We start from the raw sequence: 16,020 nt of genomic DNA on the forward strand, positions 1-16,020 counted from the left end.
AGAACAATTTGGAACTATGCCCAAAAGACTCTAAAACTATTGTTAATTTTTTTTTGGTTGAGACTGAAACGTATTAATTAGGTGGTCACCAGGGATTTAATTTCTAAATCCCAAAATGAATTACTAAAGTAAATGGAATTTATGGTAGTTTATTTACAATAGAGGGAAGATATTAAGGAAGAGAGAAAAGGGGAGAGAGAGAGGAAACTCCAGCTTCCTCTGAGCCAGGTAGAAATACTAAGGCCCTAATCAGGGAAAAGAGTCTCAAGATGGTGGGCCTTTTCTCAGAGGTTTAGACCTCTGAGAAATGCAGGGTCACTAAGTCAGCCTTTCATTCACCAATGCTGACCATCTAAAATGGAAAGCAGTCTGGGAGTCTGTCTTCTGATTGCTCTTCAAGTGTCTGTCTTCCAGTCTCTCCTCCGAGTCAGAGAGCTCTTCAATCTCCTCGAATCAAATATCTCAGATCGAATATCGTCTTCTGGCCTCTGATCCTCTTTTTAAAGATCTTTTTCTCTTATCACTTCCCCTAAATTTCACGTCTACCAATCACAGCTGATGCTTTTCTTCAGGACTGTCCACTCTTCAGTTCACACCTTCTTTGGTTAGATTATATCTTTTTGGGTTACTTAACACCTTTTTTGGTTAGTTCACCTTTTGTAGTTACTTAACACCTTTTTTGGTTAGTTCACCTTTTGTAATTACTTAACTTTTTGTAGTTAAAATGGGTAGATCTACTTAACATACTGAGTTATCACCTTTTGGGGGTTAAAATCTAAAAATAGATTGTGGATTACAATTCAATCTTCCCAATAAAGGAAGAGCTAAGTATCTTCATTGTTACAATCAGGAGATAGCTAAATCTAATCTTCACACTGTGCATCAATATCATTACTGTCTATATCTCAAAGAGATAAAATTTTTTTAAAAAGAGGTTGGGGGAAGACCCACTTATAGAAAAATGTTGATTGTAACTCTTTTTGTGGTAGCAAAGAATTGAAAATTGAGAGGTTTCCCATCATTGGGGAATGGCTGGACAAGTTGTGGTATATCACAGTGATGGAATACTATTGTGCTATAAGAAATGACAAGCAGGACGATTTTGGAAAAATCTGATAAGACTTCCAAGACTTCCAAGAACATTATCAGAAGAACTAGAAGAGTATTATACACAGTGACATCAAAAGTTCTTTTTTCTTTTCTTTTTTTTAAATAATATTTTTCCATGGTTACACAATTCCTGATTTTTCCCACCCTCTTTCCTCCCCACTCCCAAAGCTGACAAGCAGTTCCACTAGGTTATACATGTACCATAGTTCAAAAGCTATTTACGTGTTATTCATATTTGCAAGACAGTGATCTTTTAACATCAAAACCCTAATCATATCCCCATCAAACTAGATGATCGAACATATGTTTTTCTTTTGCATTTCTGTTCCCACAGTTCTTTCTCTGGATGTGGATAGCCTTCTTTCTCATAAGTTCCTGATAGCATTATTTCTTGATGAACAACTATGCATGATCTAATTATTCTCAGTAATGAAGGGATCTAAGACAATCCCAGAAACTCATGATGAAAAATGCCATCTGACCTCTGAAAAAGAACTAATAGTCTGAATACACATCTAAATATAATACTATATTTCATTTTTTCTTTTTTTTAGTTATCTTCCACAAAATTACCCATGTGGAAAAATGTTTCATATGATTGCAGATGTAAAATTTATATCAGATTGTTTTCCAGGTCAGGAAGGGGAGAGGGCAAGGAGGGAGTAAAAGAAGGAAAGTCAGAAGGGAGAGAATTTAGAACTCAAAACAAAAAAAAAAGTTTAAAAAATTGCTTTTACATGTAATAGAAAAAATGAAGATATAATACATCTCTATAGAAAACTCAACAGGAATATAAAAGAGTATTCTAGATTGCCCCTGAAGTAAATTTTAAATACAGTCCAATGAACTCAGATTAAATGCAAATCTGGTCCTTAAAAAGTGATGGCAAAACACACTACTCATAGAAAACTGCAAGAATGAAATGCTGCATTAGTTTAGTCATTTTTCTTTGTTATCAGGAAAGGTTTGATAGAAATAAAGGGTAAGGAAATGGAAAATAACATAAAAAAGACATTAGTAAAGCATTAATTTTAAAAATTTAATTATTTCTAAGGTCCTTTAAACTCTAAATTCTATCATTCTATTACCATTTAAGCCCTTTGTTGACAACCAGAATCAGTTTTACATTTTAAACCAAAAAACTTGTTTCCCAATCCTAAAGAAAATTTGAACCACAACTTCAAATTCAGAAATAGAATGATATATTATATTTAAATAAATAAAATATAATAAAGCACTTAAGATTGGTGCTGTGCAATTGTGAGAGGTAATATGGATCAGAGGTGTCAAAATGCAGGGCCTGTGGCAACACCCCTCCCAAATATGGCCAGAACCAAATTAAAACCTAATTGGAATTAGTTAACAAAATAAAAATATGATAAAACATAGATTATGTCAACATGTGGTTTTCAAGTCAGTACAATCCCACAGGGATCTTTCTGTATAGGTTAGTGGCACCTGTTGCTATTTAAATTTGACATAACTGGTATATAGGTCATTCCTAGGGTAGAGAGACAATAAAGCTGAATAAAGAATAGAACTGCATAGTCTAATTTTTCAGGATTTCCTTAGTTGGTTCTTTAATGAGTTTTCATTCCTTTATTAAAAGTAGTAATTTCCCAGTTACTATGAACCTGTCCTGTATTTAAAAATAAAAACCTCATTCCTTGGTCAAATTTTTAAAAACTGATTGATAAATCATGCCACTATTCCTTTCAATTTCTATAAATTGAATTGGTGACAATTCTTTCTCTAAAATGGGATTTAGATGGGATTTAGGAAAAAGTGTGGTATTAAAGTTACAAATACCTTCTTCACTTATCAGTGAAGTAATTTGTCAAAGATTCATTTGCAACCCTTTGTTTCCATTTTTAACATGTAGGAGGATCCCCAGGCTCCCTCAGCTGTTTTTTTCTAAGTGCTATTTAGGACTGCATTTCCCCAAAGTTCAGAGGTTTTAAGCAAAGGATTAAAAAAGAGGTGGTACTGGCCACCACTAAGCTCAATTTCTTTTAAATGGAAAAAGTAAGGTTCTGTGAATACATTCAAGTGAAATTTCAGTCCATGGCCACTTAGAGATAATGCAATCTCTTCCTTCTCTTACAAAAGCTTGAAATTGCTCTCCCACTGACAGATATCTAAAATAGTGATCCAGAAAGCAGATTTCTTACTTGTTAAGAGTAGTAGTAAATACTGAAGGAAACTAATGAGCTCAGCCTCTATTCATTTGAAGCTCAGCCAAACTAAAAAGTTGTCCCAGGTTTTTAAAGCAGTTTAAAGCACAGGGTGGTAATACTGGTCTAAGTGAATTGAACAAACTTACCAAGGTGAAACTTTAACAAACAACATTTATTTTTCCTTATACATATGTAATTCACAGTCTGTACTTCACATCGCCTTCAGAAGGTGCTGCTATGCCTTCATATTTTACTATTACTGAACAAGCAATGACATTCTCATTAACGTAATAAGACAATTTGCTGGTTAACAATTAGATACACAGACACCAGTTCCAATATCTTAAGAACATGTTTTGGTCATAACCAAGGAAATACATTAAAATATGACAATATTTGCAAATATAATACAAGCAAATAATATTTAACTCTGCATAGTTTATACAACATGTAGTGGTAATAAATAATATCACCAATCTCATCAACTATTTGTTAACTGGCCACAAAAAAGCCCAACATTCATTTGAAGTGTGGCATTGTATGCTCCATTGGTATGATTTTAATATAGCTTAAAAAATGGTGTCTTTTTTTTTTTCTTGGATACAAGAAAAAAGTACTAAACTGGACTAAGAAAACAAGTTTTGGTTCACTTACAAATATTCCATGTTCACACATTACATTCCTAATGTGAAGGCAAGTATTTAAATAGAAAATCTAGCAGTCAAAAAAATGTGAATGTAATTAGAAAGAAAAGACTGCATTTAAGTTTGCGTTCAGGTGCAGGTTACATACAGTACTTGCCCAGTAGAAACACCAACAGGAGAAAAAAATCAGCAGAAAAGAACAGATGGGTCTCACACTGCAGTACATGGGTTCACTCTGTTCCATAGTTAAGTGTTCTGTTTTTATTTTTCCTTTCTGGTGACCTGGAACTCTTAATACCTTCATTAACAAGATTCTATCCTTCATTACAACAAATAAGAAAATCGCAGGCATGCTTTCAATCAGTGGCATGAACTGGAAGAGAAACCTGAATCAGCATCAACATTTTCAGATTTTATTTTGTTGTCACAGTGCTTTCTCTCCACTGTGGCCTGTTAGTATCTAATGCTTCCTGAATCAGGTCTGCTAAATGCCATAAAGAATGCTAACCCTTCACTACACTAGGTATAATTTTTCAATACGTTAAGTCATTACAATACAGTGCATGCACAGCCATCCTACCTGCCTATAGAGGCAGGAAATGCTCAAAATAAGTCAGCTGCTTTAATCAAATTCAATGTGAACATAGATTTGCAATGTTTTATAATGTTTTCAATTTGTCAAAAACAGCTCAGAAAGCACAATTAGTTCTCTTACTGGATTACTACTGCAGCTTTTTAAAAATTTAAAGGTATATATAAAAATAATGCCCAAATCCTTAAGTTTACAGAATGTCAAAAATGCTATTAGGGATGTTAAAAGCATTGGGTAAAACTCTCATCTTCAGTGTGCCATCTGCTCCACAGGAGAAGAGTCGATTGCCTGGAACGATTTCAATCTGCATGACTCCAGCCCCAAGATTTCTGAATATGGACTGTTTGGCATGTTCATTTTTAAATGAATGAATTAAGCCGTGGCCTGTCAATCTCCACACCTATTTGAAAAGAGAGTATTATAAAGTTAACTAAAGAAACTTCGTTATTAAAAAATTAATAATTAAGCAATGGAAAACTAGAGATAAATGATGGTAAATATTGTCCCAATCAAGGCTCCCTTCCTTACTTTCTCAAACTCCAATCCCACCTCAACTTCCCTAATTAAATTTCCAGATTCCCATTCAGTACAGCCTTTCTACCAATCTATGTGTTATTGGGTGATTATAAATACTGAACTATCATGACAAATTCTGAAATGCATTGTTGGTGCATTCAAATTACAAATGCATTTAACATAATGTGAAATTATTTCATTACATTTCCAAATGAACCCTTAAGTATGTTTTAAAAGCACTGTGCTCATGGCAGCTGATGCCTGCTGCCAGTGAACTGGCCTTGGCACAGGTGATGGATACTAGCACAGGGAATTAAAATCAGAGGATTGTATGGCCAATAGATCACAACCATTTTCCTGATCCTCAAGGACTATCCTTGTGGGTTCCCAGGATCAGAACCACAGCTCTGTCTGGTGATGAGATTCCTATACTGAGAAGAGGCCAGGGAGAGGAGGAGAAGGATTGCACATAATAGTTCAGAGCATGCCAAGAATTAAAAGTAGGCCAAAGGGAAAGTCTAGAGAGGTCTGCTAAGGCAGGGATAAGGAAACAGAAAAATAAATGGTCAGATTCAAGAAAGAGTTGGGTTCTGAAGGAGATAACAAGCCAAAGGCACTAACAGTACAATAAAATGCTTTGGGAACAAAGGGCTCCTCATAGGTAGCTCCTGCTCAGAGTCAAAACAGGTCTCAAAGAGTCAGCAGGATCAGCTGGAATGAGAGTGTCCCAGTGTCAGGCAATTCTTGACCCTGGGCTTCCTTCCCCCAAACTCTGCGAAAAGGGAGCTCTAGTAAATCTGTTCACAAATATTTGGGGTGTTGAACTAACTCCATAAATGTGTGTGAAACTTATAAACACTTATCACATAATGTGAAATTATTCAGACTGCTTGCAAACGAACACTTAAGGATCTCTTAAAAATGACTAACCTATGGAAAACAATGAAGAAGAATACTTGCTAACATCACCATGAAGAATCTAATTTTGAAGAAACTAATTTTGAAGCTTAAGCATTTTAAACACATAGCCATAAACTGGTGATTTCTGTAGCAAGTCACCACATTTCTAAAAGCATTATTCTCCCTCAGACTGTCACCATCATATAATTGAATGGTTTGTGTTTTCTAAATTACTAATAGCTCAAAATTACACATCATTTTAAGGTTTACAAAATGCTTCCCATGCATTACCTTCCTTTGATTTTTACAAGGAATCAGAACCACCTTGACTTACTTTTATGTTCCCCTCTGCTGATCCAGTAGTAAAATATTCCTCACAAGGGTCTAGAGCCAGAGCCTTAATAGCCGAGTCATGGGCCTGGAATGTATGAATTATTTGTCTCTGTCGAATGTCAAATATACAGACCCACCCTTTCCTTCCTCCAGAGATTAGCAGTTGCTGCTTAGGTGCATACTGAAGCACTGTGGCACCATGCTCATGGCAGGTGAAGCCTGAGGAAGAATGTAAACAAACATTTCAGACATTCACGTTTCTGCTGTGACATATCTGAAAAAGTTTGACATCTGTTATTCTTTCAAATTACACAGAAGCTACACTTCATTTATCCTATGATTTATTCTGTTTATTCATGAATCCTTTTTTTTCCAATAGAAAAGATAGAAGACTGAAGAAATGGAAAACATGGACTATCACAAAAATGAAACCAACTATAATTTAATCAGTGAGAAATGATGAGTTACTGACAGATGAATAATTTATGAATCAGCAATCTGTGCTAACAAGCCATCAATTTAATAAAGCAAAGCTCAAAATCAACATCAAATTAGAAGATGAACATAAGATGATAGGTATGAGATTACCAGATATTTGGGTTTTTTTTTTAATTGGATGCCACTTATATTAGCAAGTTTATGACAAAGCCAAAAGTTATAAAATGTCTTTGAAAATCATAAAAAAGTGGCCAACTACATATATTAACTGTTGAATACCACAATGAAATGTGGGATCACATCACTCTACACATAATTTTCCATTCCAACTAAAAAATAACTAATAATAAATAAGCAAGTCAATTTATTCAGCACTAAGTTTTTTGAAAACCCTTTTCTCACAACAGTGCTATGACAGTGTAAATCCTATTATGTCTCCTTTTACAAAGGAAGAAACTGAGAACTGGTTATAGGCTCATAGTTATGTCTCTAGCTAGGAAACATCTGACATAGAATTTTAAATCAAGTCTCCATATCCAAGAGCACCACTCTTTCTACTACCCCATGCTTATTCTCAATCTATTAAAGATTTCTTTTTTCACAATTTTTGATGAGCACAAAACTAGAATACTTTATTTTAGGCAGTTTGGTTTTCTATGGCAATATCTATTTACCATAAAGAGGCAGTAATTCTAATATGTCTCTACTAGTTTCAGTTTTTCAGTCATACAATGTAAACATTTTTCTTTACCTTCAACCCAAGAATATTCCTTAACCAAAATCCAAATGAGGAAGTAATATTCAGTGTATGATTACACTTTAAGTCTTACTTAATTTACTTACCATGAATGAGACTGTTTGCAGGTGATATCAGTGTATCCCAGAGGCATACATTTCTTACAAAAACAAACAAAAAAGACATCAGCATCATCATGGGCAATTCCTGTCTTACAAATTGTCCTCTTGTTTCTGATGAAACATTTGACTTGTTGAACTGCACTGACATCCATATGTGGAATGCAGGTCACTCCCTTTATGTATCAAAAATACAGCAAACAAAATCTGAAAAACCTGTTGATGGGTCATTTCTTTCTTACAAGGGAAACATCTTTGGGATGACATATTTCCCAAGAGGCAGCTATACTGTTACAGTAAGTCATCTCTCTTTTTTTGTTGTTGAAAATTACACTAGTGGATAGAATACCTATCACCGAAGCAAATTATCACCTCCTCTGTAACCTTCAGTCTTAGGAAGCTGTTTGTAGTACTGAAAGGTATATAATTTGCCCACTTTAATATAACCAGTTTATGCCAGAGTCAAAACTTGAACCCAAGACTTGACTCCAAGGGCAACCCTTCAGGGCCTACATTATACTGCCACTAGGTATTTTTTACTATATCTACTTTTTGGCAAGAAAAGCTTTTTACTAAACTCTACCCACTCCTTATTTTGTGTTGGGAGGTGGGGTGGGACAGGAGGATGCGGGATAGTTAACCAACATACCTGCTGTCATTGGATTGTCCAGATGTGGCAACTAGACTTGAAGAGGTAATAAACGCAAAGTCACTTGTGGTTTTACTGTGGCACTGCCAACTCTATGGGAAACAAAGTGTAACTGTCTTAGCTAAACATCTAAAGAGCACTAAATATCATATATCTTTTTTTTAATCCTTACTTCCCATCTTAGAATCAATATGTATTGATTCTAAGGCATAAAAGTGGTTAGGGCTAGGCAACAGCTAGGAAGTATCTGAGGCCAGTTTTGAACCCCAGGACCGCTGATTCTCCAAACTGCCCCCTAAATACCAAATATCTGTAAAACATAGTCCTCTTGGTGACATATCAAGCACAATGGCTACAAAATCTTTTCTTAAGTCATTATTAGTATAGAAAGGAGTAAGTGGTACAAAGACATCTCAAAAAATTTAAGAAATATGCAAAAATATGTTAAATAAAACAGATTAGTAAAACATGGATACAAGGGTCACCAATTTAAGCAACTTAAAAAGCTAGGGTATGCTAAGGGATTACTCCAGTCCAGTGCCTATGTTATAGAAACAGTGACTGATATGCTCTTCTCGCATGCTTAAATGAAAACAAACTTAAATTATCAATGTTTTAGTAAGAAGCAAAGCATCATTAACTAATCCTATGGTTAGGCTGGTTTTGCCATTTATTATCATCATTTTGGTAAGATTATGGGAGAAAATGCCAGGTGTTTGTGAATTAATTTATCTAAAAATGTATTTTCTCTCAAGCTATTATAGGTCCCTGAATTCCTGCTGACTTAATTAAGATCTAGTCCTCAAGAATGGACATTTCCTATCTAGTGATTTTCATGATTACTTTATGCCTGAGAGGCTTTAAAGGTCTTAAAGAATCCTTAAGTCTTAAGAATTTAGTAGGGATATTACAAGTCACTTAGACCATCTCCTACCCAAAATCTGTAATGTCCTTGACATATGATCAAACAGCCTCTATCTGAATACTTATCCTGACAAAATTCAATACCTTACATGGCAGCCTGTCCCATTTTGTTTGGATAATTTTAACTAATGGAATTCATTTATCAATAAGCTTTTGTCTTTACAGAACCATTTGTGCTAAGCACCAACATAAGTCTAAAACTTCACGAAGTATGCCATCTATGAAGGAGATAAGATGAAAACAGAAATGAAAAAAAAGGACATTAAAAGAGTTTTAAAAGGGATGTGAGATAAAGTTCAAGGGGGAAGGAAAGGGCATCAGAGAAAGTTTTATGAAACAAATAGCATTTGATTTGGATGAGAAAGACATATGCAGGGAAGGTGAGGAAAGGAGAAAGGGAGAGGGCAAGAAGGAGAGAGAGAAAGAGTTTAAAATTTAACTTGAAAGGAAACAGGGGATTAAATACTAAAGACTTTTTTAAAGAGTGGCATGATGATATATGTATTAAAATAAAAAAGATTAATATCAAAGCAGTATGAAGGATAGGCTAGAAAGGAGATAGTATAGGTGAAGTGATCTAATAGGAGATTATTGCTATACTTCCACAACAGTGGCAATGAGAGGCTGTAATGGGTAATGATGGTAGACCAAGAAGGAGAAGAGATTCCTGCTGAAACATATTACAGAGATTGAATCAATAAGAATTGGTAGCTATACATGAGATGTGAAAGAAGGAAAGCATCAAATACCTCCAAAGTTTCAAAACGGGAACACAGGATAAATGGTGGTAACTATGGGAAAGTCAGAAGACTTAGAGATAGAAATTAGGAGTTTAAATATCACCAGCACAGAAATGCTATTTATAGCCATGGGAGCAACCAATGGCACAAGGGAGAGAATGCATACATAGAGAAAAGAGGGCAAGAAACAAAACTTGGGGGGAACACTGACATCAAGGGTCCAGGAAAGATAGTGAATCAGCAAAGAGAAAAAGACTGAAAAGAAGCATTTAAGAAGGCAGAAGAAGAACCAGGAGAAGATGGTGTCTCTAAATTCCAGGAAAGAGAATGTCTAGTAGATGGGGTGTCCAATAGTGCCAAAAGCTAGAGAAAGTTGAAAAGAATGAGGGCTAAATATGGAATATCAGAATTAGAAATTAAGGTGTCATTAATAACCTCTGAGAAAACAGTTTTGATAGGAGAGTAAGGGAAAAGTCAGAGTAGATAGTACAGAAGAAAGAATGCATAATGAGGAAGTAGAGGCATTAGGATTAGACAATTTTTAGTTTAACAATGAAGAGAAAGATGGAGAAACTATGGTAGCTGGATGTATGAAAGAATCAAGGATGTTCTTTAGTTTGAGCTGAAATTTGCATCCAGATAACCACTACTCATCATTTTTAATTTGGCTCTTTGAAGCCCTCCATTCCAAATAAATAGTCCCTTCAGTTTTTCTAGAGAATATTAAGCAGTACTGATGGAGAAAGCTTACATAATAACTGATAATAGCAAGCTTCCCACTTTTATTTATCAAGAAGTTAGTAAGTTACCATATATCAAATATGGATTAATAAAAGGATAAATTAATATATTACATTAATTTGTCATAGTTAAAAGGCAGGAAAAGGAGCCAATCAACTAATAGAGCAGAAAAAAGCCAAAATTAGAATAATATAGCCAAAAGAAAAGGGATAGAATCTTAAGAAAGGGACAGTGAGAACACTGTCCTGTGCAGTAGAAATGAGGAAGACTGAAAAGTTTGTGGATTTGAAAAGGACTCTAATGACCCTGGACAAAACCATTTCAGAAAAGCATGAGGGGAAAAAAGCCAGATGGATTGCAGGAGGTTAAAAAAGGAAATATAGAGGTAGGTAGGTGGCTCAGTGAAAAGTCAGGCCTAGAGAAGAGCTGTCCTGGGTTCAAATCTGACCTCAAATACTTCCTGGTTGTATGACCGTGGACAAGTCTTGCAACCCCAATTGCCCTCTTACTACTCTTCTATCTTGGATATTTAGTATCTATTCCAAGACAAAAGTAAAGGTTTTAAAAAAAAGGAAATGGAATGATAAAGTAAATGTGACCAATGGGAACAAGCAGAAAGTCTAACAGTGAGAGAGAGGCAAGAAATCAGTGGAGATATTTAACAAGGAGCAAGCTGACCACTAGTCAGGCTATTATAAATAGGCCTCCTGTTCAGTTACTGATCACACTATATGACTTAGAAGGTTCCTTTTGAGCTCCAAGATTCTATAGGACCTCTCTATGTATTCCTGAAACATGGGAAATCCAAGAAAGTCACTACACAATTACATAATCAGAAATCAAAGTTTTCTGATGTGGATAAAACCTGTCTAAAATATACTAAAGCAGAACACAGGCTCGTGGAATGTTAGAACTGGAAGGGGCCTGAGTGATTATCTTGTCCAATTAACTGATGATGATGATGATAGCTTTCCTTCCTTTATAAAGTGCACGATAGCCTTAAAAGACAATTTAAAGCAAAGATCCATCATTTTAAAGATAACAAGTAATTTCCTCCCAAAAACTCTGTGAGGTCGTCCCAATATGATATTAGTAAGGCTCAAAGAGTTAGTGCAGAGTCAAGAACAAGACAGAAAGGCACATCTTGGAGCCACTGACCTAACTGAATCATAGCAGTCACCTGTGAAGCTTTGAAAAAGAAACCGGGAGACACAATCAGATATGTATCCAGGACAAGGTTTCAAAGGAACATCCTTAGCTAGCTCCATGTCTCCTGGATCAGGTTATTCTCTCACTATAAAGGCCTTAACAAGCAAAATGTCTTTTAAATATACTGGGAGTGTGTTTCATATTACTTACCAAATAAGGTTTGGGATTGGATACAGTTTGATTTACTTGCCAAATACTTAGAAAACCCTCTCCATCAGCAACACCACACTGCAAGAATGATAAAACATTAAAAGATCTATGTTCTCCAATCCTTTATTCAACTGACTGAAATACTTAAGGGAAAAACAAGGTACATATAGTCAACTTTAATAGATCTATTGTTTTAATTCCACTTTTGTAGTCACCTACCCCTTCCCCCATCTAAATATAATAACTCTTTATCATTCTTAATTGTTTTTCTGCAATCAATTTGTCCCTCTGCTTTGGGCTAATTGGAACTTGAGATTAGGGTGCCTTTCGGGAAAACTGACCCTGCCTCAGAGGAGCTACAGTAGCATCCCCCACTGGACTGCCCAAGGGCAGGGTTGTTTTTTAAAAAGAATGTCAATTCCTCTAAATGGGGTACCTAAATTTAAAAGTCATACCTGAAATCTTGGATTTATGGATAGCTCGCCTGAAACAGCACTTGGGAAGTGGGAGCGCTAACAGCAATAATGGCTTCACCTCTGCGGCTGCAACCGCAGTAAGGGCTTTAATCACCGCTTGGCAAAGGGAACCAAGAGCACTGCTCTGCCCTCTCCAGAGTCATGCTATTCCATCACATTTATATCCTTACTTTAATGCCCTCTGGGTACAATATTAGTCAGATGTAGGCATTTGTCACCAAGAACTGACCTTGTTCCCTTGTGAATTGAAATACATCCTGGTAACTCGTGCATTGCCTGCTTGGCGGAAGCACACCAGCTGCTGGGGCCGAGACCATTCGAACATTCGGATGCTGCCATCCTGAGCCCCCGTCAGATCTGAAACATGGAGAAGGAAGTCCCGAACGTTGAAACAAGACCACAGCTCATATGGTATGTTACACATCCTTCCCCCTCCTTAATAGACAGGGCATCAGAAACCCTTCAACATCCCTGTAAGGCCTGCCCAAGGACCCGCAGCTGAGCCCGGGCCTAGGACGTGTGAGTACACCAAAGATCTTCCACTCTGTCTTTGTCGCTGTGAAGAAGGTATTTTTACTCATATCGACTAGATGATAAATAAAAGACTTACAGTACTGATGGACGGGGTGTGAAGTCATTCTCTTGACATTATGAAGATTTCTTTTCATAAGCTTTAAAAAAGAAAGAAAAAAAATTGCCTCATGCTCCTCATGAAAAGATAAGCACAAATTTCGGGACAAGTTTTAATCTTAGATCTGATTCCTCACAATTTGCACATAGTATAGAAATTATCTGTGTACAAAAAGTGCTGGCTAGCATGTGATTTCCCCTCATACTAAAACACCCAATTTAAGGACATTATTTTGATGTGGATCCAAAGCCCTTCTCTAGAGGCTACTGCAACAAGTAAATTATCATTCGTCACTATACTTCTCAAAATGAGATTATATAACTTACAACTAATGTATTATTGTCAATTATATAGAATTTAGGGTTTCTTTCTTTTAAAAAAATTTTTTCCTTCATGATAGACTACCCAAGGGCAGGTGCCTTAGGATCAATATTATTGTTTTCCTAAGGATAAATAATATGTGGTAATATTATTTAACATGTTATAATAGTTATGTTAGTTCCATTAATAACTTTGTGGTTATAAACATGAAATTAGTGACAGACTGAGTAAACAGGTTTTAGCTAAACAAATATTCCTCATTTTTAATTCATATGTATAAAGGTGGTATTTTCACATGAGGTTTTTGAATACAGAACCATTTGAGGTCATGATCTGCTAAGTGTTAAATAGCTCTTAAAGAGTCCTAAATGGCAACTTTGAAACTGATTGGGGTCTCTTTGAATTGACTCACTACCTTTAATAAATGCAGTATCAGGGTGGCAGAGTTATATCATACAGTCGCACAATGACTGCAGCATGATAATCTAAAAGAGCTACCAACCATAAGGAAGGTGTTATCCCAGTAAAGGTAACAAGAAAGGAATAAAAAATCATAGTAGGATAGGAAGTATCAGAGGGAGATCAGATGACATGTTTCTGATAGGGGCAACTGAGCCAAAAGTACAGGTAACTGCCTACATGGCATGATTTAGTAAGGATTACAACTTAGGAGACTGACTCTATAGACCTACACATAGTAGACTTCAAATTCCTACCATTAACATGAATCTTCAGAGTTAAAACATAAGCAGGGGATTATCTCCTAATGGGATTTAGAAGCAAGGACCTCTTTAAAGAGAAAAGTAAAGCAATCGAATACTTTCTGATTGCAAAAGAATTTATGGAGTAGAAACTGCTGACAGAATTATGCATTTAAGGATCTGTTCCTTCTTAGTAGAAAGAGAGAACAAAGAGTGAGAAGGAAGAGAAAGGGTCTTCAAGCTAATAATTGGACTAAAAAGGCAAAACTTAGCAAAATCAAAACTTATCAAAAAGGCCTTATCAAAATGCAGAGTAAAATAAATAGAATGATTATGAGAAATAAACTAGTTGTACCATCCTTCAAATATGACATTAAATACTTATGATTGTGCTTGATTATTTTGAGTTTCATTTTATAAATTATGCTAATTAACCTACTGATTCAACATGCCTCTGACTAAAGTATGGTTATTTGAATACCAAGATAATAACTAAAGCACTATTGTTCTCGTGGTGCAACCCATCCCAATGATAGGGAAAGTGCTAATGAAAATATTAACAACTTTGAGGACTGAACTTATAAAATTAAATTATAATTTCTAAACACTTTGAAAATAGGTATTGGTTCATTCGCGTTTTAATATTTGCGCCTGGCACATAGTAGTTGTTTAATAAGTGTTTTCTGATTGATTACTCTTCCCTGAGCAGCAGAGAGCAAGTGAAAGCCTTGGATAAAGGATGGTTAAGTTTCCACTGTGGATTGGGAAAGGTAATAAGCAAAGAAATAGTATAAACCACTTAGAAGGAACAACATTCTAACAGATGGATAAGGATGATAATAAAATAAACTAGGGAATGACATTACCTCTCCCCCGAGAAAACCTAGAAGGCCACATTGCAAAGGGGTAACTTTATCCCTACCTCATTCCTCTTTATTACATTCAATCTTTCCCCTTTTTTTTCCCTTTCTAACCTATCCATTAACCTATAGATTCTTCAAAACAAAATGGGAGAATGGGATAAAATTCCTAACTAGTAAGAACACTGATAAATTTTCTTGAACACTAATAGTAAACATCAATCTCTTAAACTGAAATTACTACTAGTAAACACAATTTTCACCTACAAGACCAATTGTTGATCATTTTATTTATTTATTTTTTTAAAACCCTTACCTTCCATCTTCGAGTCAATACTGTGTATTGGCTCCAAGGCAGAAGAGTGGTAAGGGCTAGGCAATGGGGGTTATTTAACTTGCCCAGGGTCACACAGCTAGGAAGTGTCTGAGGCCAAATTTGAACCCAGGACCTCCCGTCTCTAGGCCTGACTATCAATCCACTGAGCCACCCAATTCCCCCCTGATGATCATCTTAAAAAAAAAACCTATGTTCAGAGACAGCATACATACCACCCCAGCTCCAGTGCTCGTTTGCCCACTGCCTAGCCAAGGCAAAGAGGAAGACTGATGCACCTGACTCATAGTAAAGGATGCTGATGGGGTCTGAGAAAGAGTTGTAGTAGAACCACGATAATCAATGTCGTCAGAACTATGAGAGACAGAGAGGGATAAAGAGAAGGCATATTATTACGCTGCGGCTTCATTACCTAATTACAATGCTACTTAAATCAAATATTCCATGGTGCTACGTATCGGGTAAATTTCCCAATAATCCTACTGGGGAAAATCTGAGGTATACAGATTCCCCACTAATGTATCAGTAGTTTGGAGACACTGATGGGCCATGTTTATGTAGCCAGAAGTTACATAAGTATTTGGTATACTGAAAAGCAGAGTATATTACCCCATCTGTTTATCTGAACAAATAAAGCAAAGGTGGGATCTATATTATTAACATGAATTAGTTAGAAGGTCTGTTAAAAAAAATCAAGTTTAAGTCCATATGCAAGTCTC

The 16,020-nt window shown here is 35.8% G+C and overlaps 1 protein-coding gene across 5 annotated transcripts in view; it reads right to left on the minus strand.

Moving 5' to 3' along the window:
* Positions 1-3,438: 3,438 nt before the first annotated feature.
* Positions 3,439-16,020, minus strand: part of DMXL2 (Dmx like 2) — a 163,992-nt gene continuing 151,410 nt past the window's right edge. For all 5 annotated transcript variants that reach the window (XM_007479955.3, XM_007479954.3, XM_001370018.5 and 2 more), the window contains 8 exons: positions 15,517-15,655; positions 13,065-13,125; positions 12,684-12,811; positions 11,979-12,056; positions 8,215-8,306; positions 7,554-7,606; positions 6,274-6,491; positions 3,439-4,923 (listed from right to left, as the gene is read on the minus strand). In XM_007479955.3, coding sequence (XP_007480017.1) covers positions 4,714-4,923; positions 6,274-6,491; positions 7,554-7,606; positions 8,215-8,306; positions 11,979-12,056; positions 12,684-12,811; positions 13,065-13,125; positions 15,517-15,655 — 979 coding nt within the window. In that variant the 3' untranslated portion in view covers positions 3,439-4,713. The remainder of the gene's footprint in view (positions 4,924-6,273; positions 6,492-7,553; positions 7,607-8,214; positions 8,307-11,978; positions 12,057-12,683; positions 12,812-13,064; positions 13,126-15,516; positions 15,656-16,020) is intronic.

The sequence above is a fragment of the Monodelphis domestica genome, chromosome 1 (genome assembly GCF_027887165.1).
Source record: "Monodelphis domestica isolate mMonDom1 chromosome 1, mMonDom1.pri, whole genome shotgun sequence".
Lineage (NCBI taxonomy): Eukaryota > Metazoa > Chordata > Mammalia > Didelphimorphia > Didelphidae > Monodelphis > Monodelphis domestica.